Source organism: Thamnophis sirtalis, unplaced genomic scaffold, assembly GCF_051295495.1.
Source record: "Thamnophis sirtalis isolate CommonGarterSnake01/CBP01778 unplaced genomic scaffold, rThaSir2_p1.2 scaffold_11, whole genome shotgun sequence".
NCBI classification, from domain to species: domain Eukaryota; kingdom Metazoa; phylum Chordata; class Lepidosauria; order Squamata; family Natricidae; genus Thamnophis; species Thamnophis sirtalis.
Window position 1 is genome coordinate 40,807,669 of NW_028261391.1, and position 23,687 is coordinate 40,831,355.

Below are 23,687 nucleotides of genomic sequence, written 5' to 3' on the forward strand. Positions count from 1 at the left end.
CTTGGCCCACAGTTTTAGTTCCCATGATAAAAAAAAAAGACGTTGAGACTCTAGACAGAGTGCACAGAAGAGCAGCAAAGATGATTAGGAGGACTGGAGAATGGTTGTAGGGATGGGGTATGTCTAATTTAATAAAAAGGTTTATGGGTGACATGATCACACCGTTCCAATATCTAAGGGGCTGCCACAAAAAAGAGGGGGTCAACCTATTCTCCAAAGCACTTGAAGGCAGGACAAGAAGCAATGGGTGGAAACTACGGTAATCAAGGAGAGAAGCAACCTAGAACCAAGGAGAAATTTCCTGACAGTTAGACCAATTAATCAGTGGAACAACTTGCCTCCAGAAGTTGTGGATGCTCTCACACAGGAGGTTTTTAAGAGTTTGGACAACCATCTGTCTGAAATGGATAGGGTTTTCTGCTTATTCTGTTAAGACTAGTTTCTCGCCTACCTTATTTTAATTCTCATTTTACTATCCTTGCAGGCACTTAGGCCAGCTAACAAAAAAATTAAAAACAGAATATAATTTAAAAAAATACTAAAATTAATTAGCCATTAAAAATCTGGCAGAAAAGTTACATTTTCAAAGATTTGCCACTTGTAAAGAAACAGTTTTTGAAGTAAGTGAGTGCAGAATAGAAACATTTAGTGCAAGCCTATAGTATAGTTACTGTTTGTTTGTTTGTTGTATACCACCTTTATTATTTTTACAAATCTCAAAATAATGAACATATTCAACACACTTTCCTCCTCTTTCAAAGGCATTAGCTTGAGATAATTATGTATAGAATGACAGTACAGACAGGTTCAAATTTTGAAAATATATTCTAGTAAAATGCACACCCAAAGACACTACACACTAATTAACTGTTTTTTTTTTACAACAGAAGTGGGAAAGAAATCAGCAGCAAATTATATTGTGACAAGGGACAGAAATATTATTTTGTAAGAAAAATTACACTTTCCTCCTAAAAATTCTGCTTCTTTCTAATCTACCAATCTCTGATGCCAAGATAACAAAAGTACATCAATTATTACATTTGCATGTGTGCATATGTACATATGACAAAGGAGAGGGTAATGTACTTTAAATCAGTCAATTTCCACCTTTGAATCATAGTTACAAAATGGTTTGAAAAATGATCTGTTTCAGTTCAATGGGATCTAATCCCATTCATAAAAATATGTGGCAGTAAGCAAAGGTTACTTTTGAATATCTGGCTTTTTGTAAGCAAAGCTCATTGTGTTCAGTGAGATCTTGTATTGTTCTACTCAGAGTTATAGTATGTTGATTTAAAAAAATAAGAACAGTGAAATTAGTTCATAATATTTCTAAGCCATAGGTATCAAAGGTGATTAGAATCAGAATCTAGGATGTAAATTAAGCTTTCATTTTAAAAGCTGGCAACAATATTTCACTTGGAATCTCTAAGGAAAGAGTATCCAAAGTCAAGGTGGAAAGCCCAGCAGTATATGGAATTTAAGGTCTTGTATGCCTTAATTCAGGAATACTTTCATCATGGGGCATCTCTACCAAGTATTTGGGGAAACTGTGTTTGTTGACTGGACATATATCACCCTTTTTAATTTAGAAAAAAAATCCTCTGGTTTTACTTACTATAAAGATTTGTACACATCTAGACTTTTGAAAAATAGGTTCTTCTAAGTTTAGGAAAGTGAAAAATTATTTTTTGTGATGAAACACTACACATCAATTTAGTTGCTTAATACATCTTTACCTGTAGAATCTGAATTATTTGTTCAATCTCGTCACTGAAATGAATAGAAATAAGATCTGCTGTTTTAAAAGGACTCACTGATGTCAGCTCCTAAGCAAAAGAAAAAAAAGGATTTACAGATCCATGAATTTCAGGATTAAATACATGAAATTTTAATTCAGTTTGTGATATTTCAGAATTTACTCTGAATTCTATTCCAAATGTTTCTTTCTTTTTATATTAGTAAGGTAAGGTGATAAAGGACAGAGATAAGCATCTCTGTGATTATGTTTCTTTTTTTTTTTCACTGAAGAAGATATCTTCAGATGTTGCCTGAAAATACCAAATTCTCTATTCTGAATTTTCCATAAGAGTCTCATTGGCTTCTATGTACATTCAAGCAACTTCTTCTAGCTTTATATTAAATAAGTATTCAGTAGGAAAGTGTTTTCAGAAGCCATAAATGTTACCACAATTAACTAGTTTTCATATGCATTTTATATTAAATTCCAATGAAAGACTATAGTGCAATGAAGATTAAAACAGTGGATGCATAATTGGTTAGTATTGCTATTTTATACATATTTTCATAAAAAAATTCTATTGGAAACATTGTGATTTAGATATACATGATGGATATTTACATTGGAAAGCCATTGTCAAGGGTGAACATTTTAATACTTTACTAATTTGCAGAACCAGTTTTTAAATATGTATCTGCAATCTGCATATATAGTTTCTATCCAATTTATGTGTGAACAACTTAAATAATAATTCATGCATCCATATTTACTACCTAAAATAAGAATGATTACATGCATAATAATTAGGCAAACCAAGAAATCTCGTGGCTATTTCATATTTCCAGAAGCATCCTAGAGGCTAAAAAGGAATCAGTATTTTTCTTCCACATTCATACATCCCATTTATTGCTAATGCTTTCCTCTAGCTGTAATCAGCTGAACTATTTATTAGTTTTTCCCCCTATTATAACTCCCAGGTTGGAAAAGTTATACTACAGCTTTTAGAACAACTGTATCACACCTTATTATGTTTATGTTTATACATACTAACTTTAGGGGGGTGGGGGATTGGTCATTGTGCAGCATAATCCTTCAGGGGCATCAATACGCCAAATCTGGAGTCATATGTATGTAGCAGGGCTGCAATTGTGTCCCAGACTTGTGAGACTTTCAGTTTGAACAACCACTTTGAAGTCATCATCCTACCTTATCCAGCGTGATCTCTTTAATGTATGAAAAGCTTTCTTCTTTAGAAAACATACCACTAGGGAAATGGAAAACTATGCATCTTATAAGCCTTGAGGTCTGTAGCTGGAGATAGTCCTTGAGCTATGAGAGCAACTGGGACAGGAATTTGTATCATTAAGCATTGCGGTCATAAAGCACAACATCGCATGACTGCGTCGCTTATCAATACCAATTTCTGCAGCCCATCAATACAAATTTATGCTGCCATTGCTAAGCAAAGAACGGGGGTCGTTCAGTGAACATCTCCTCACAACTTTTCATCAGCTTCCACCAGACAAAATCAACAGGGAAGCCAGCAGAAGGTTGCTAGTCCCAAAGGCTTGCAAGCAGGCCAAGCAGTGCTGCTGGATGGGAGAGGGAGCAAAGAGTGTGTGGGTGATCAAGAAAGCACAGAGCAAGCAAGCATGGTGAGGCTTGAGTAGCTGCTGCTGGATGGGAGAGGGGGTCTGAGTGGTGGCATGTCATGAGTATGGCAGGAGTTGGGTAGCTGCTGCTGGGTGGAAGAGGCTGTCTGAAGGTTTGGGAATGGCAGGGGAGGTACAGCACAAGTGCAGCAAGGCTTGGGGAGAATATCTGAGGGTGAGTGAGTGACGGGATAATGTGCTGTGAGCAGGGTGGAACTTGGGTAGCAACTGCTAGGTGGAAGAGGGTATGTGAATGGTAGAGGAGATGGAGCACTTAGCATACTTTGGGGTGGCTGCCCCTGGATGAGTGAAGATGTGTGAGGGTATTCAGGTGGTGAGGGAGAGTACAGCAAGGCATGTGGAGTGGCTAGTGCAGCAAGGCAGGGTATCTAAGGTGTGGCAGGAGAGGCATGGTGCAAGTGCAAAGAAGCTGGTGGGGGTGACTTGCAACTTTCCCTGCTGGTTTTCCTATTGACTTTGCTTATTAGAAGCTGGCAGTGAAGGTCACACATTCTGATCAAGTGACCTTGAGATGCTGCAACTGTCATGTGAGCTGGTTGCCAAGCACCCAGATAATAACCATGGGATTGCAAGGATGCTGGCTGGAATAGTCGGAGCTTTGAAGACCAGTTGTAACCACCACTCATTCAGTGTCTTCATAGCAACGCTAAATTTGGATATTCAGAGATATTCAGAGAATAAAAAACAACAGAGAAAGAGGAACCATGGCTTTTTATAGTGAATCATGAAATTCCATTAAGAAAAATCTTGTTCATCTGTGGATATTTGATTACAAGTGCTTTCAAATTGTATAGTGACTGATCTGAAGAACCAAAGTGTCTAATTAACTTTATGTCAGTCAATGCATGAAGCTTTCTATCCTCAAAAGTAATTATTCTTAATCAGATAAATTGAATTTAAAGACAAAATTAATTTAAATATTAGAAATATGGTCTTATTCTGTTTTCACTTACGGTACATTAATTTATTAGAATATATCAGCTATACAGTATTACTGCATATAGAATTTTATATATATATATATATATATATATATATATATATATATATATGTATGTATGTATGTATGTATGTATGTATGTATGTATGTATGTATATGTATATGTATATGTATATGTATATGTATATGTATATGTATATGTATATGTATATGTATATGTATATGTATATGTATATGTATATGTATATGTATATGTATAATTACATTATTTAAAACATACCTCAATATGTTTCATAGTTTTCTGCCACACAGATTGCTTTTCTTCTGTACTATACCCAGGAATGGAAAGAATATTGTGGATATACGAGAAAACTTCTTCCTTTAAGAAATATATGGGAAAGGTTACAAAAAAGAAAAATACATTACAGAAACATTCTTTCAAATTAAATGACTGATTCTCATATATTACATGCTGAAACATAGCACTGAAAATGTATCATTAATAAAGCAACAAGGCACTGAAAATATATCATTTATGTACCATTTTAACATTCACCACTATTTCATTTTAGCATATTTCTATTAAAAATCTATTTTAAAAGGCATGTTTCTCCATCCCCCCAAAATACAGAAAAGCTGCTGAAAAATTAAATAGATTTCATCTGAATTTTCTTCTATAACTTGTACCATGTCATGTTTACCTTTCTCAAGGGATCATGCAAGTAGCAATCAATTATCCTATCATAGCGATGTTCCCGTTCATACATAAACTCACAGATTTGGTAACTGAAATAAAAGAATTATAGCTAAGTGCTTTTTAGACATAAGCATCCTTTAAAAAGAGCAGTTTTATAAAACATGTCCTGTTTTTCCTATCTTAATATTTGATGTTATTAACATACTGTTATTAAACATAAGAGAACCAATTTGGTGTAGTGGTTAAGGTACTAGGCTATAAACTGGAGACCTGAATTCTAGTCCCACCTTAGGCACAGGCAGCTAGGTAACCTTGGGGCAGTTACTCTAGCAAGTAAGCCACTTCAGAAAAACCTTGCCACGGAAACTTATCCAAGCAGCCCCCAGAAGTTCAACACTGACATGAAGGCACAAGTGATATTAGACAAACTAATAAATAGATAACCTTGAGCTGTGTCAGCAATATTTAATGTCATGTTTGATAAATGGATCACTTGTCATTTTTTTTTTAAATCAAAAAATTATCTCATGAAAAAACAAAGCCTTCTAAATCAGTGATATTTAACATGCCGGTGAAAGAGGAGGAAGGGAGTCACATGTATTTCCTTTACTTAATCTAAGCTGCTTCATATATGGAGGTTGCTGTTCCTATCTTCACTTCTTTTTTTTAGACGTTAACTACAGTATCTATTCTACCTGCCTCTCTTTTTTTGCATGAAATATCAGTTAATTGTCTGTGACCTGAGGGAGCTTAGTTATTTAACACTAGCAAAAATTAAAGAAGGTTCAACTAGCACTAGAATTTTATTACATGAATTTCATTCAGTATTTACATTCTTTCTTTTTTAATTTAAAATTAACAACACTCAAGCCAGACATATTTAAAGTAACACTAGTACCAAAACTATAAAAATCAATGAAAAAGAAGAGAAGCTTGATCCAAAGAGAACAACAAATGTTTTATATTAGCAACTCAAATCCCTGCTAAAAGCATGAGACCATACAATTTTTTTGCATTGTTTGTTCAACCCAAATAGGAATTAATAGGATTTAAATGAAGCTCAGATCACACTGGAGGTACTGCTGGATTAAAAATAGTTTCAAAGGGTCCAGAAATTGCCACTCATCGCCTATGCCTCTCTACAGAATGCATTTAACAACTGGAATTTCTATTTCTAAACAGTGGAGATAGATCAAGTATTTGCTTGTTTTTTTTTAAACAGTATATTTTGGAATTTTTACTTTAATCTGGCAATATTCTGTACTTGATAAAATGCACACGCTTTCTTAAAAGGTCTCTAATGCTATCTGATAATGTAATCAGTATCTTCAGAACTGCCAATTTCTAGTGGAATCTTTCTGCGTCTCATTAACATCTAAAAGACAATGTCCCTGTGGGAGCTGGCTTTCACTGTTGCAGCTTCCTGTCTCTGATATAGCATCTTCCCAGAGATCATACTATCCTTGGATTTTGTTTCTGTAAAGCCATTAAAACTCAGTTTCAGTATGTGAAGGTTGAAACGGAGCATTCTTTCAGGGGAGAGAATGTTTGGTTAAGTATTCTAACTGGTGATAAAAATTTGATGTGTGTGTGTGTGTCTTTTTTATGGTTGTTGTATAATTTTTAACCTAATTACTGAATTATACAAACTGCTCAGTCAGCTATGAGCAGAAGTAAGCCTTGTAAAATAATACAGGACAAATAGATTTATAAACAATCATTCTTCCCCTTTTGTTTTCCTGACTTGAATTGCCTGAAACTCCAAAGCAGAGATTTTGTAAAAATTTGCTTACTGCAATAAAGGCATTGCTTCAGTGAGATTAGAGTTTTTAATGGGCAAGAGTTACAAATGCTCTTTAATTTCACTGATAATGGAAATGTATGGTCAGATTACTGACGGATTACTGTAGGGAATAAGGAGCTGGCCTAGAAACTAGGAAACTGAGTTCTAGTCTCTCCTTAGGCATGAAAGTCAAGTGGGTTGTCTTGGGCTAGTTTTTCTCTCAATCAATTCACCTCACAGGGTTGTTGTCGTGGGGAAAATAGGAAGAGGAAGGGTAATGAGGTATATTGGCCTCCTTGAATTATTTAAAAAGATATGGCAGGATAAAAATCAAATATATAAAATGTACCATGTAAAAAATATTAAAACTGATTATAAATAGAATTGTTAAATGGATATAGGTAAAATAACTCATTAATTTATACAATGATCTACTACAGAAAGGATACAGTAGTACTACAGAAAGACCAATTTCTTAGTCAATATTTTGTGAATATATTGTGAATATATGTCATTTTCCAGTTTATATTGAGCTATTTACTATTGTAAAAAAGCACCTGGGTAGGGAGTTAATCAGACAAACTTGTTCAGATATTTTAATCTCTTACAGCATAAATGTTGCTATGATTTCCCAGCAGCCTGGTAATAGAATTAGACAGTTATAAAAACAAATCTTAAAGCTAACAGACCGAGACTGCTTCAACATCTGGAGAAGTAGGATGTAGGTCAAGTTGTAATCACCAGAAATTTAATCTCATGGCCAAAATTTTATACAATATAGTGTGCTAAGTACTGAAATGCATCTGCAATGACAAGGCAATGAGGATGAACACAGATTTTACAGCTGAAAGCAGTTGCCAAGCAACCGCTTCATGTATTTTTTTTCTTCTGGTTCTATTTATCTTCTGCAGATAAAGGATTTCAGCCTCAATTTGGATCAAGTCAAAGAAGCAAAAGATTCCATCCCAACAATAAGAAAATGAAATTATAAGAAGGATATGATATATGGTAACAACCTCACGGATAATCCTCACAGATATATCTTTTAGAAAGGCAGAGATGCATGACTTTTTTGGTTAAAATGCTGGCACAAAAATCAGATAGATCGCAAATCATATGTATTCAACTGTTGATTAATATAATAACATAATTGCAAGCATCCATAAAAAGTGGCTTCAGATATAGTTAAAAAGGCAGACAGTGATTTACTAACCAGGTCTAAAACATGCTCTCTTAGCCAATTTGACTGTTACAGAATACCGTCAAGTGACATGATGGTATCAGGAGATAAATGGGATTAATATTTTGAGTTTTTTAAGGTGTATAAAAACTAGGAAAAGGAGTGGAAGACAAAACATACAATTTCTACCTTTAACTCCCCAAAACTGTGAACATGCCTCCAAGAAGCCTCTAATTTCTATTCTTAATTCTCAGGGGGGGGGAAATCCTGTCATTTTACTGCCAATGTTGACAATCCTAGTCAATGCCATATTTGTTTTTTACTGTAAAATCTAATCAACCTATCTAAGTTTATTAACATTAATATTTTGGAATTCATGGTTGATATAAAGCATTTTCCTTAATTTTTAAATGTTTCAATTATCTAATTTATCAAAGCATTAATAGTATCCAGTCAACATAAATATCATTGTACTCAATAATACAATGTGTCATTTGGGTTTTAAAATCAAACTATTTATATCTTACAATAATACAATGTAATTTTTCTTTTTAAAAAATCCTGGATTTATCAGAGTGGTTGTAAAGGACTAAAACAAATTAGAAAAGATGCACAGAAACTTACAATTCAGCTTTTTCTGCCATTTGAATGAGTCTGTTTTCTTCAAACTGCACTATACCTCCAGCCTGAAGCAATTCTAAAAGAACCTATTAGCACAATGTAATTATAAATATTATGTTTAAATCCTTCAGAGACCCTACAACATTTATCCTCTACAATAAAAGATTATGTCTACATATGAAACAAACATCAGACATCAAGGAGTAAATTACGTTCTTCTAACCTTTGCTTGTTCATTGCAATATACATATTTACATAAGTAGAGACCTTCTTTCTGACATGAAGTTTAATTTTGGAATTTCTCAGTTACTGCCTGAGGACAACATATAATTTCCTTTTCTTAGGTATGTATCTTGATCAAGGATGAAATCAAGAGGAAACTATAATTTTGGAATAGTTGATTAAACATGATCATGTTCCCAAGCACGATGAGAATATTTACCTGCTTCATATAATATGAAGCAAGATAATTTCCCTCTCAACCACATTCTGTACTTAGAGACTATCACAATTTCATTTCCATGCTTTAGCCCACTAGTCTGTTACAATTGCATGTCTCCTCTTTTTCTTCCTGAACTTCAATTGAATAATGAAGTATAGAAAAAGAGTAATTTGAGTCCAAATTCACTACTTTTCTGATATAACCCAACACTGTTATCTCCACTAGAGGGGATTTGGAAAAACTGAAGTGAAAAATGACATTATATACATAGAAATATACACCTCTTGATAAATGTATCCTTAAATCACTCTCTAAGTATTAACTATGACAGTGGCAATCAAACTATATAAATGTATTTGGTGTGAACTGTTACAATTTATGTGATTTTGAAAACTATTAATATGCCTTGATTAATATATAAGCTCTTAGCAGTTTTCTAGAAGCTGATTGTTTCTCAGTGTGGAGTTCTAGTTTTAGCATTTATGCTCTAAAGTATGGTCATTTTTAGTAATGATCTTTCTGTCTTAACCATGAATCATTTTCACAGCATGAATATTATCCTAACGATTCATACCTGCTGTCTTTCCGAATGTCGTGAGTCATCATCAGGACTGCAGAGAAATTCAAGGACCTGAGCAAAAAAGAAAATGTTATTGTATACATATTTCTGCTCCATTTCACAAGCACAGTATCACATTTTACAAATTTATCTATTGTAGCATTTCCCACTAAAGAAAAGGACATACAAATCATTACAACATTTGGGAACAGGATCCCAGCTTCTAAAATACATTAATGCTGTGAAATGAAAATGCAACATCAAAAACCCAATACAACAGGTGTTTATTCTTTTTAAGCATCTCCTAGTTTCCCACATATCCTTTCTAAAATCATTGCATTCAAATCTTCATAATTTATTTCAAACTTTCTGAAACAGTAGATAGAATAATTACAAATTAGATGGCATTACAATCATTTTATAATTCAAGATAGACTTTGCCCATTTTAGAATAAAAATTCCACCCCATTATGTTTCTTATATTACCTGGTCAAATAGCATCCTATTCACAAACAATGTGTTGTTTGGCTTAGCAAGCTGTTGAGCAAGGAAAGTAAAAAGGCATCCAACTTGTGATGGGGTAAAATCAGAGTTCTCCACCATAACCTAGAAGGGAGAAAAATAGATACATTTATTAATCATAACAATTTAGGTTAGCACATATCTTCTTCTTGAGATGGAATAAAATAAAACATAAAAACACTACACTTAATAAAGTGGTACAAAAATAATTTAAAATTTTCAGAACTTAATTACTGTAAACATGTCTTCCAAGACACACCAAGTCAAAAATTTTAAAGGGAAATTTTAATTCACGTAAGGTTTCTAAGACAATGTTCCCCAAGCTTATTGCTGTAGGCAGATATAGCTACATCACTAAAAGGAAGCAGCGTTTTTCTATCTTCTAGGTCACAGTGACATTGTTCTGAACTTATCAGTGGGATAACACTGGGCATTGCTTGAATGATCTATGAAACAATTCAACCACAATAAATAACTGAAGAGTCGGTTGGCAGGCGATGGAAATGAATAATAGTGGAGGAAATCTCATCTTTTCTCACGAAGGAGCAAGTATTTTATCTTATGAAACACAACATTTCCTCAATTCTTACCACAAATCAAAATTTATACCTCACGTTTCTGATATCTATTCCTTTATTATGCAGAATATATTTTGAACTTATTTATATTTTACAAACATGATTGTTACTTATATAAGTATATAACTACATACTTATTGTATAAGTAATAATGTTGATAAAATGTCAAATATAAAAATATATTCTGCACAATAAAAGAATAAAGAATTTAGTAGCATATTTCATGAAAGCCACAAAAAATCTTTTATGTTTTGTATATTTTAATTTACAATTGATGACAGATTGGCAATATAGACATAATTACGTGAAATGGTCATACAGTTATCATCCATAATCTTAAGGATACAGATATTATGGTCAACTTGCATTCTAAACGGTAACCAGCATGTTATGGCAAAAACTTGTATGTATACTTGTATATATTGATATTAAATAGCTATACCTTGGAAAGAGTAGAAATAATATGAACATGAGTTTTGCGGTAACATAAACATAAAGGGGACAAAGAAGACAAGATACGTGGCCTAATCTCCTTCCCCAACACGAGATCCAGAGAGCTTCAAAAGCTAAGTGTGTGATAGGTGATGCTATGTAGGGAGTAGATCCTAGACATGTAGGGTCCCAGAGGATGGAATGACAGGAAAGACAAGCAGCATCCCTGCGGGTGGTTGTAAGGGCAAATGACTGCAGGGGAGCTGAAGCAGCTGTAACTTTAAAAACCGGGTCATAGGTAGCCTTGGGAGGAGTCTGTCATAACTTCCAGGTGGCGTTAACTGACTGGTCATACATCAAGGACTACCTATAGAGGTGTAAAATATTTTGACCCAAATTATGCAAAGTTGCATCAGATCTTATATAGCCTTATATCATTGTACTTGATGTCAGATCCTTAAAAGGCTCTCACTTTTTCCTGGATTGTGCAAATTCTGAAAAATTATATTTGTTAAAGTTATATCCCACCTATCATTCAGGAACACAAGGTGACATATATAGCTCTGCATCTCCCAATCTTTCCATGGCTTACCTATAATTGATATCATGATATGAATTTGAAATCAAGGAGAAAAAGGCATGGCTCTTTTAAGGAGATGCTGGTTGTAATAGTAAGGACCAGCAAGATCTGAGGCACCTGATCTAAATATTTTGCATTTATAAGAATAAGATTAGTTTGTTCATATTTCATCAATCAAAGAAATAATTTAATGAAAAGAGATAATGAGGTAACAATGAATAGTAGTTCAAAGTAAAGATTTTACACATATTTTACTATATTTATCACTAAAACAAAGGAAATTACCTTGAGTAATATGTCCACAATTCTCTGTTGGTATTCCACAGCTTGCTTGTCATTCTTAAAATCTTCAAATGTCTTTATCAGAAAATAATATTGGAAGAAAAAAGCAAAACTTCACATGCAATATTTTTTATATATTCCAGCATTCAAAACAAAAATTTGGCTTGAGACGTTACAATATACTGTTCATAAGTTTTGTGAAGAAGCTACAATTATGTCTGAATCAAGGACCATGAATGGATGGTCTCCAATTAAGAAAGAACTCTTAAGCCAAGGTGAAGTTATCTCAGAGACTATTCAATGTTGGAAACTATTAACAAGAACAATGGTTAACTCTAGTTTTCTCATTTCTCCATTCCATTCAAAGGGTTGCATACAATGTTATACTAGCCATGGTATGTTGGTCAAAAGTATTGCAAAACTGTTCATGAAGAACAGTGGAATCGCTTGTATAGGTGAACCTACTCCCAAGGTAGGTATCAAAAACAATATTTATGTATTTTTCGAACATTTACTGAGGTTGGAAAAGACAGCAAATTGTGTGTGTGTGTGTGTGTGTGTGTGTTAATTAAGAAATAATGTAACTATTGTTATCTTCCCCCTTCCTTGGGGGGTAAGCAAGGGAGTATAGGACCCATCCCACTGTGCCTCATGTAATGCTACTCATCATAACTCTGCTTCGGACTTCCTTATCTTGTCCCAATTAAGAATCCATATACACTTTGCAAACAGTAATGTTGTCTGTTGGCCTATAAGTTCCTTCCAGGAAGGGGAATCATGGTAAAGGACAATACTGACCAGAGGGGAGAGGAAATGAAACAGAAAATGTGCATTCATGAATGAATTTAGAATATTAACTTGAAAGAACTAAAAAAAAATGCCATCCTTCTGTTCCATCCCTTCAAGCGCTTAGAGACTCTAATAACTAAGCCTTAATCATATATCTCAAATTCTTCTTGAATATCAAAATGAGTAATTAAATGAATATGACTGTTTCTTTTCTGTTCTTGTATATAGTGATAGGATAGCCTAAGGACACCACTGCTTTCTATCATGTGTTAAAATCAATCTCTCTAACCTCCAAGTATGAAAAGATGGAAGTCCCAGAATTTTGGTGATGCTGTTTTAATGTGTCCTCCTTCAATACATTTGGAAAATATCAAGATTAAAGAAGGTATATTATTAGGAACCATGGTGGCGCAGTGGTTAGAATGCAGTATTTGCAAGCTAATTCTGCTGACTGCTAGGAGTTTGTTTGCTTCAATTCTCATCGGCTCAAGGATGACTCAATTTTCCATCCTTCTGAGGTTGGGAAAATGAGGACCCAGACTGTTGGGGGAAATACGCCGACTCTGTAAACTACTTAGAGAGGGCTGTAAAGCACTGTGAAGCAGTATAGAAGTCTAAGTACTATTGCTATAATGTTTTTTTTATTCAAGCAAGGAATAAAGTAATTCATAACATGGTAAAATGGTCACCAATATAATAGAACCCATATAACAATGTTAGTCTATGAAGAGACGTATTTAACACATTACTATTTCTACTAAAATATAAATGAACCATATGCATTCAATATTGGTAAACTGATAAGTTGAATAAATGTAATGTTTTTATAATGGTTTTCAATACTATAAAAAACTAATGTGACTATAATTCAGGTGCAAGCTGAAAAGCTTTTCATTAAAATTCACATCTGATGGCTTATGCTGGTATTACTCTATTATTAATGTCCATTGGTTATTTTTAAACTTATAACTTTTAATACCACAATTAATTTATTTTGAGAATTATACGCTCCCTGGAGATGCTTTCTATGATAGGTGACATAGAAACATTTAAAATTAAATAAATTTTAATAAATGAATGAATAAACCATTGATTCCTAAAGGAAAAAATAATTATAATTAGTTTTTCCCAACTCAGTGTTCCACAGACATGTTGTGTTTCTATTCCTAGAATTCCCAGCCATGTGCAACTAGGTGGATAAAAATATACTATATACCCCTTCCTTGACAGCCTTTGCAACCCACAGGAAAGATTACTTCATAAGTCAGGATATCTTGCTAAATGAGGCAGGCAATATACTGGTGGGAAAGGAGAATCTCCAGAATTATCAGTGCATCTTACATAGGTATCCTTGTTACATTTAGGACAGATTGTTTCTACTCTTCTTAAATCACACCTATTCCATTCTACTCAGCAAAGTTCTAGTTAGGTTGTATAGCATTTTTGGAAGACAGGATGGTTGTGAGAAAGAGTGAGGACAATAATGAAGAACTTCTGCAAGTCAACTATTTACTGTATTTTTTGGAGTATAAGATGCACCGGAGTATAAGATGCACCAAGATTTTGAAGAGGTAAATTAAAAAAAAAGATTTTGCAGTCTGCAGGCCTCCAAAACCTTCTGCACACCTCATTTTTTTTTTTGTGAAAAATGGGGCATGCAGACAGTTTGAGAGGCCTGCAAAGTGCTCCTAGGGGCTGCAGGGGGTCATTTTTTCCCTCCCAGCCCCCAGGAGCAGTTTGCAGGTCTCCCAAACCCTCCATATGTCCATTTTTGTGAAGGGGGCAAGGTTTCAGGTAGCCAAAAATGCTGTACTCACTGTATAAGGCACAGCCAGATTTTCACCCTCTTTTTTGGGGGGGGGGGGAAAGGTCTGTCTTATACTCCGAAAAATATGGTAATCTAGATCCAACACATATGTTTAAGACAAAGAGTGGTTGTGTTACCACAAGCAACCATCCATTCTCTTTTATATTTCCCCAAAAGTACTACAAATCACTAATTTCTCATTATTTTCAGAAGGAACAATAGAAAATAGGTGCACAAGGCATTAAAGTCTCCACTTTCCACAAACTTTGTATGAACCCACTCTAAAAATTAATCATGTACCATTTGGACAATGCCATGATACTATGCCCACCATGATCCTCAGACTTAAAAAGTAACAATTGCTCTTTAACTGCCAAAACATTAAACACCATTGTTTAAAATCACACAAGAGATAATGAGACTTTCTATCTTTGTAATTACTAATTAGTCTTACCAATGCAAGGACGTTAAGGAACTCTCGTGTATCAAAGTGTAACAGTGTACGAACGTAGGGATACACTTCTTCATCTGTAGGGGCCTCAGCTGAATGCAGACGGATGAGGAATTCAAAGACCTGCAATGTGAATGAGTATAAATTTTGCTCAATCTAAATGCTGGAATTAACACTTTGAAGTATATCAATTCCAGGAATTTTTTTCAGGAATTTTCCAACATTAGTGATTTAAAACAAAAGAATAGTCAAGTTGTTTTATGGTTACTTGCATTAGTATTCACAATCACTAGTACTTAGCTGCTTCACATTTGTATTTGACAGATTATTACTACTGACTTCCTAAACAATGAATTCTGATAAAATGCATAATTGCATTTTTGTTTCAGTTTATTTCTCCAGACTAACTACATGAATTAGTTCATTGGGATAAACAAGAAATTAAGATAAATCATTGCTAGCAGGATTTAAAACAGAAAGAAAAAGAAGAATTTGCTGAAATACAGGTCAAACACTACAAAAAGAAAATGTCAAGCCTGTAAGAAAATTTCAACATCATACTTACATTAATTTACCTTTGATGCTCCACTTGTATTTGATCAAACTTTCACAGCTTGAGACTCCTGCTGTGATAGAGCTCCAAAAAGAATATTCCAAGACTCTACTTGATCTACTGCTACTCTACGTGATCAAACCCCCAAGAATTAGGAATTTTCTTCCATTTGAAACTGATGAAAAAAATCAGTGGAGTATGTCCCTCTAAACTTTATGGCGCAAGACCTTGGGTAACCAAGGGCCCATCAACACTCCCCTGATGCTAACTTACAAATGCTCTGAAATGTATGCTGAAGTTTTTGAGTGAAATTGACAGCATTGTGTTTAAGATGACACATCACTTCAAAGAGCCTCAAAACAAAGACCGTTTTAGAGAAATGCTATAGTTTTAGAAGCATGGATTGAGAATACCCATTTGCCTCATCTCCTAGGTTATCTGGGCTATGCTAAGAACAGAAACCCATCATGGGCTTGAGACATCCCAACATGGATCATGTTTATGACTATTGACAACACAGACTGAAATATCACAGCAGTATGACTTTATGTCAAAGGTTTTTTTTTGTTTTTTTTTACAGTAGAGTGTTCCAACTGATTAAATACAAGGTTACATATTAGTTTGTACAATAAGGTATAAGGTAAGTGTGTCTTATGTGCAATGCACATAAAAATTGGCAAGGCTTCCATCACACTATTGCAGTCACCATTTTGACTTTTTTGACCATATCACATGGACATTCCAAGATATAAAATTCTGAGGTTATTCACTCACTCACTCACTCATTAAACATTCAATTGTGATACACAAATTCATCTATTTCCTGTGGTTAATATGCCATTTAAATATAACTTGCAATTTTTCATTTCATATTCATAACCCACCTTAGACTTGGATACATTCTTTGATACATACTCTCTCCTCTATCATACCCAATATTAACTACTACTCATTCAGATTCATATATTTATATCTGCATAACTCATTATCAAGATTGGATGGACATACAAAATTATGTGTACAATCATGTCCAACCAACACATCTCTAACATTATGAAAATAATAACATGTATAATCCATAAATATATTTAAACAATTCAATGCTGAAACATTTGCTAATCATGCAATTCATTTTTTCATGTACTTTAGTTGTACCATACACTACTCTAGCACATTCATTAAACCAAACTTCAATTTTATATTCACATAAAACATTTCAAAATTCAAGCTTAGTATGTTTACTGCAGATATATTCTTAATAAAGCATTTCCTACATTCATATGCTCTAATAAGTATAAAGAGGTTTCTAGTGTTATGCTCAATTTCATTTCAAAATTAAAATAATTTTATGCTTGTAGTAAAAATATTATAAATTGTACTTAATACTGATAAATATTTTAATACTCTTATCAAAATGATAGACTGTCAATAATTTTAACTAACACTGTACATTATATCAAAACAATACATTTTAAAATTTACAACAATATAAAAAAGGGAGAAAAGATAATAAAATATATAAATACAATGTTCAGGTGAAACATAAATTTTAAAAAATGTGCTATATCCCTGCTCACAATTTATGCAGTACTGCTTCACCAGCATTACAGTTTATGAGCATCTTGCTCATATATGAATACAATTCTAAACATGAAACCGCAGATTAGGAGTTAGCCTAAGAAGGTTGTTAATTCTATAATTGGGGCCCAAAATGAATACCGCTTATTGTTAAAGGAGATCTACCACAAAATTACACCGCTAAGAAAATGTTCATTTCTTATCAAAGGTAGCAACTTGCATAACTTTTTCTTTTCTTAAAGTACATTTTTCCTGATAATTTTTATAGAAGTATTTAAAAATACTCACTTGGTTTTTAATCAATGGTACCAGGTCTTCAGGAATATTGCCCAATGGATAAGCTCGGCCTGCCAAACAGCAGCTGTAAGGAAATACAGATAATAAGAACTACAACTTTGTGTTAAACAAACAGTTGGTTTTACTACTCCTCTGGCTATTTATATTTGAAAAATTCTTGTTCAGAGTTCCAGGCACTCTGATTCTCATGGTGTTCCCCACCTCCATTCAATGCTATATTCTTAGTTCACTAAATATAGGCCACCCTAACTTAATTTACTCTGAGAGAACTTTGCCCACAAAGGTTTGGTTAAATTATTTCTACAGATTCTCAGTATCTTCAGGACTGCCAATACTGTTTATAGCCATAGTATATTATAGGCATGCAATAGCTAACCCCGCCCACCTGCCCCGGCCCTCCCAGGAGTTTCCATGTGGCCTGTTCATCATGCCAGGTAAGTGCAGAGGCTCTGGGAGGGCAAAAAACAGGCCTCCCGAGCAGAGAACCGGTTGCTAACATTTTTCAATCCCAACCCTGTACGGTTGTTTGAGGGCCAGTTGTAAGTCACTTTTTTCATTGCCACTGTAACTTTAAATGGTCCCTAAACATATTGTTTTAAGTCAAGAGTGGTTAAGGCGCCAGACTAGAAAACAAGAGAGTGTGATATCAAGTTCTGCCTTTGCCATGAAAGCCAGCTGGGTGACCTTATTGTTTCTCAGCCCAATTCACCTCAAAGGATTATTGTTTGGAGAAAATAGGATGAGGAAGGTGCGTTGGATATGTTCACAGCAGTGGTGGGTTTCAAATTTTTTTAGAACCTCTTCTGTAGGTGTGGCCTGCTTTGTGGGAGTGGCTTGCTGGCATGTGACCAGGTGGGAGTGGCTTGCCAGCCATGTGACCAGGTTGGTGTGGCCAACTTGTAAAATGTGGTGAAACTAACTTAACAATGCTCTTGCTTAGCAACCAAAATGTTGGCTCAGAAACGCTGGCATTTGAAGCACGCAAGTCTTAAAGCTATCAAGTTACAAGACCCTTGCACCCCTAACCCTTTAGAAAAAAACCTCCCAGGGGTGTTCAAACTTGACAGCTTTAAGACTTGTGGACTTCAACTCCCAGAATTCCTCCTCTTGCTCTTCATCTTGATGATGTGCGGACAGGTGGGGGGAGGGAGCTAGAACCAGTTCTAAACGGCACTGTAGATTTGTGGAACCTCTTCTATAAAAGAGGTTAGAACTAGCAGAAACCCAACCCTGGTTCACTGCCTTCAGTTGTTTGTGAAAATAATAAAGGCAGGATATAAATAAAGGAATAAATAAATAAAATAAATTTTATAATCTTTACTTTTGTAAACTAGCATCAGAAGTATATTCACACAGAAAAAAGCAAACAGAAAAATAAGAGTCCTTTTTTGAAATAGTTCTTGTTCGTGTTCACTTTCTACCCACCTACCTACTTATTTTAATATGTAAAATACATTTCAATGAGCAATCTAAATATTACTGGAATTACTTTTTTCCCCATTAGAACATGACATGCATCCAAACACAAAATCCTTCAGTACAATAAATATTTTGCCTTTAAACTGCTACCAGATTCATTTAAAATTTTGTCATCTTAGCACAGGAAGTAGAAGGGAAAGTAGTATTGTGCAAGAAAATCAGCTACTTCACAGATTACCTCTTCCACATATTTTACGAATAAAATCAAAGAAACCTTTTACAGTTTCAGTGAACAAACTGTAGTTCACTCAAAAGTGTTCAGGTACAGAGGCAGTTGGCTCATAGCAACAATATTTATCAGCTTTGTGTGATAATGTATTCTAATTTTAGCTATTTTCTTTAACTTTGAACCCATACAGAATCCCTTGTTTTCTCTAATCCTATTATTAGACTAATAGATGCAGAGACTGATTCAGTCTCTGACTCATTGATTCAGCAGCTTTTACTGATTCATTCACTATTTACTAATGAATCAAATCAATACTTTTAAAGGTTAATAGCAATTGTTCGTATATAAGCAAATTAGTAGCGCCCTCTAGTGTCCTACCTAGATTCACTGAGATTTAACCTTTCAACCAAGATATGCTCTATATATGGTAAAAATATCATTACCAGGACTGTACGCTGCATGTCATCAGAAACATACCAATATATTTTGTTAATGTAACTTTTTGTTTGCCCAATTCAGCCAGCAAAGGTACAGAAATAAGCAGCAAAAGGAGGACAGATACTTGGACTGGAAGTCAATCTCAGACCCAATCTACAGTTCTATAGTATATTAAGAAACAAGCCAGTGAAAGATGGAGCTCCCACCCGTAGTACATCTGTCACAATATCCAATCTTATAAAGCAATATATTACTTAATTAAGGCTTACAGGACAATATTCTTGCTCCCCCTAGCTTTCTGTCATGCATATCAGAACATATAGGTCAGTAGTGGACTTCAAACAATTTTACTACCGGTTCTGTGGATGTGGCTTGGTGGCTGTGGCAGGGAAAGGATATTGTAAAAACTCCATTCCCGCCCCACTCCAGGGGAAGGTTATTGCAAAATCCCCATTTCCTCCCGATCAGCTGGGACTCGGGAGGCAGAGAATAGATGAGGGCAGGGCGAGTCAGAGTATTTACTGATTCTCCAAACTACTCAAAATTTCCTCTACCAGTTCTTCAGAATTGGTTAAAAATCTGAATGACACCTTTGATATAAGATATGATTTTAGTGATAAGACCTACAACGAAAGGTCTCTTCACTCAAAAAATAGAATATGCTGAACCGTCTAAGCTGGAATAACTGTAGGAAAAAGATATTTTTCTCCCAGAATCTTTGCAGACCCCCTTTCTGATCTCCACTCAGACATGAGTATCAATTATGAGGTATAATTGAAAATCATATGTTGTATCATTGAAATCAAATTGAGTTTTGTTTTCCTGTTCATTTTCTGATTAAGTTTTCCTGTAGTCAATATGTCAGTTTTATTATACACTATTGGGTTTTTTCAGTGTTTTTTAAAAAAATGTAAATCCATTACTATTTAAATTAATTATATGCCCCCGCTCCATTAGATTCTGGATCTCTTACAGATATAAAAACAACAGCAACCTTTAAACCATAAAATACCATGGGCAGCTCAGTCTAAAACAATCACAACAATAACTCTGTTAGGAGTACACACACGTACAACCCCAGTTAAACTATTGAAATATTGCATCAGCATAAATTGCACAGCAGGATTTTTCTATTTCATGTGGCTATGTAGTATATTTAATTTATGTTGTTGAAAAAAGCATACCTTATGTAGACAAGCAGTTTGTTGCCCATAATGACTTGCTCATCTAAAAAACAGCAAAAATACGTACATAATCTTGAAAACTGAACACATTTACTAAATGGTCTAATGTATGCAGATTTAATAAAACCATATACCAAAATCAAGATCCTATTACCTCTTTAAGTTGATAAATTGAGAGATGTCTGTGCCAAATTCAATGTATGCAGATATTTAAATATTCCCAAAGGTTCATGCCAAATACAACTTTCTAAACATGACTGATAAAGTAAAAAAAATAAATTCTACTCTTACGTGTAGTATTATACCTATCACTGTATAAAAAGACACATTACCTTCAGTCTTGAGAGTACAATCCTATTCATTGTTTTAAAGACAAGTACTATACAAAACAGTCTAATATATTGGTCCATCTACCTCAGCATCTTTTCCAATTTATAACAGTGACCCTCATGAAGGATTAGCAACTTAATTAACTTTTGTATGTCTAAGATTAGGCACTCATACAAGACTATATATAAATAATTTTTTTCAGATAAATGTTATTGTCGGGACTACCCAGTGAAGTAGTTCTCACAAACAACAAGCCAATTATCAATAAATGAAAACTGTCAGGCTAAGAATATATTGAGTAAAAAGCAGTAATGAGTAGTACTATTCATAAGCGTTATTAGAGGAAAAATGAACCCACAATATAAGAAGAAAACCTTTCATAAAAAGTACTGATAAAGCATAGTATACCTGAGAGAGATTTTCCAGCACTAAGTGGATGAGCAATGGCTTTGAACAATTTCTAAAAAAAATAAAAAGGAGAAAAAATTAGCATATCAATGGTTCCTTTGTGATTTTGGTTTTTCATTCTTGAAAATTATTACATCCTAAACATTTTCACACACTGTCACGTAGAAATATTAGTGGACCTGTCAGTAACATAGAAAATTTTGCAAAAGAAAAAGCATACAAAGTAACTTAAATGGAATCCTGTACCAAGGATTCTGTAAGGCTGAAAAGAGGTGTTCAAACATCATAATTTTCTTTAAATGATTAAGAACATTTTACACAAGATTCATTTTTCCTGCACAGAAAAATGTTTTTTAACAATGCAAGAAAAGAAGGAAGAGTAGAAGGAAGAGTTTAGTCTAGCAAGATTAATGTCAGATTAAACTCAAGAACAAAATGGAACAATTCAGTCAGCGTTGCTTTACATATAGCAGACAGAATCTTGCCAGATTGAACAAGGATATACCCTGAGAGATTCTAGGAAGTGGCTATCCTTGCTCTCTTCCTCTATTTACTCTAGGCTGTGCTGCCTCTTGTCACCGTCACCTTTCTGGAATGTACTCTCTCTTTTCTGGGAAACTGACGTTTCTTGTAGTTCATCACCCCATCTCCTCCTCAAAGGACATAATCTCTTATAACCATTTTGCTGTTTTGAGCTCTCAACACTTGCTTAAAGTCAAAGGCACAACAGTTATTCCCATGATCCCAGAAAGTGACTTTCATATTTTTTAAAGAAAGTTTTGAAACTGCTCATTTATACAAACTGAATCTGCAGTTAATTGGAGATTTTAATTTTGAAGATTTATATATTTAGTAAATTGGTTTATTTGATTGTATTTGATTCTCTTTCTGTCTCTCAAGATTTATAAACTATTGTAGCTAATTGCATTAGGAAGAAATTATTAAAATAATAATCCTAATTCAAAGCCATCAATTAGCATTCAAGATACATCTTCCTACCTCCAGTGGAGTAATGTAGTCATTCATTCCACTGTTATAGACATATATCATGGCATCATACAGGTGGTTTTCCCAACACATAAGGACAACCTAGAAGCAAAACAAAGTTTAAGATTTTTAAATTTTCTAAAAACCACATGCAGATTAATCTCAGAACATACTTCACTTCAAGGTATGAAATTTGTTAGCAATATTTATATAGATACAAGAGATAAAAGGCCTTCCTTTTCCCCTCATTAGAAAATTCATATCTTGTGAATGATCCATTCTCAAGACATCAAAAACATCAGCCTCTTTTAGGAGGCCTTCAACCTATGACTTCAAAGTCTGTATTTTCTCTGAATCCCTTTCTTTAGGGGTTGGATAATGTGCCTTCATCAGATCTATATATATGGAACTAGTTATCTATAGATACATTTAAGTATTTGGTCCAATGATTCATCAAAGTAGGCCTGAAGAGCAGCTGTCACTATTTGGGCCTTCGTTACCCAAGTTCCTATGATTAAGGAATTATTATAACAAGCTTCCTCTTCTTATAACCACAAATCACCCTAAAATAAGATTTGGGAATAATCAAGTGACAGATTAAAACATAACATCTGGTTAACAAATACAGTGGTACCTTGGTACTTAACTGCTTTGAAACTCATCAAATTTGGTACTCAACCATTTTGACACAAAATTTTGTCTCGGTACTCATTATTTGTTTGACACTCATTGTACCTCCTGGAACCAATTAATGACGAATACCAAGGTACCACTGTACTTTATAGCACTAAGGAAAATATATTATACAGAACATTTTGAATATTCCTCTTATTCATCAATAAAATGTTATAAACAACTAAAAATTATCACCTGTTGTATATCAAGGCTGGTAATATCCATATGTACAATGCAGGCTTCCATATTTGCCATTAAGTTCTTATCTTGGAAATGAAGTAGCAAATCCTTCATAATCTGAGCTGTGATTCCAACCAATTTATCACTTAAAATGTATGGCTCAAGACATTCTAAAAACACTCCCTTTGCTACCGAATTTTCACTCATCTTGTCATACATTTGACCAAATAATATATCTCTGTGGAGCAAAAGACATGGCAAGTATTTGACAGAGATTATTCTGAAAGTTTATAGTTCATCTAAGATGGATACTTTTTAGCAATATATCTGTT

The 23,687-nt window shown here is 34.1% G+C and overlaps 1 protein-coding gene and 1 long non-coding RNA gene across 4 annotated transcripts in view; one reads left to right on the forward strand and one right to left on the reverse strand.

The window, feature by feature from the left end:
- Positions 1–23,687, reverse strand: part of VPS8 (VPS8 subunit of CORVET complex) — a 110,496-nt gene that overhangs the window by 55,443 nt on the left and 31,366 nt on the right. For all 3 annotated transcript variants that reach the window (XM_087725595.1, XM_087725593.1, XM_087725594.1), the window contains exons 22-34: positions 23,371–23,593; positions 22,513–22,602; positions 21,514–21,565; positions 20,776–20,818; positions 17,497–17,569; positions 15,081–15,200; positions 12,034–12,105; positions 10,123–10,242; positions 9,652–9,708; positions 8,639–8,721; positions 5,056–5,140; positions 4,635–4,733; positions 1,740–1,829 (exon numbers count right to left, since the gene is read on the reverse strand). In XM_087725595.1, the coding sequence (XP_087581721.1) occupies positions 1,740–1,829; positions 4,635–4,733; positions 5,056–5,140; positions 8,639–8,721; positions 9,652–9,708; positions 10,123–10,242; positions 12,034–12,105; positions 15,081–15,200; positions 17,497–17,569; positions 20,776–20,818; positions 21,514–21,565; positions 22,513–22,602; positions 23,371–23,593 (1,207 nt within the window). The remainder of the gene's footprint in view (positions 1–1,739; positions 1,830–4,634; positions 4,734–5,055; positions 5,141–8,638; positions 8,722–9,651; positions 9,709–10,122; positions 10,243–12,033; positions 12,106–15,080; positions 15,201–17,496; positions 17,570–20,775; positions 20,819–21,513; positions 21,566–22,512; positions 22,603–23,370; positions 23,594–23,687) is intronic.
- Positions 7,740–16,194, forward strand: LOC148043621 (uncharacterized). The gene is made up of 4 exons (XR_015698037.1): positions 7,740–7,842; positions 12,174–12,305; positions 12,398–12,502; positions 15,467–16,194. It is a non-coding gene; the product is annotated as an uncharacterized LOC148043621 (long non-coding RNA).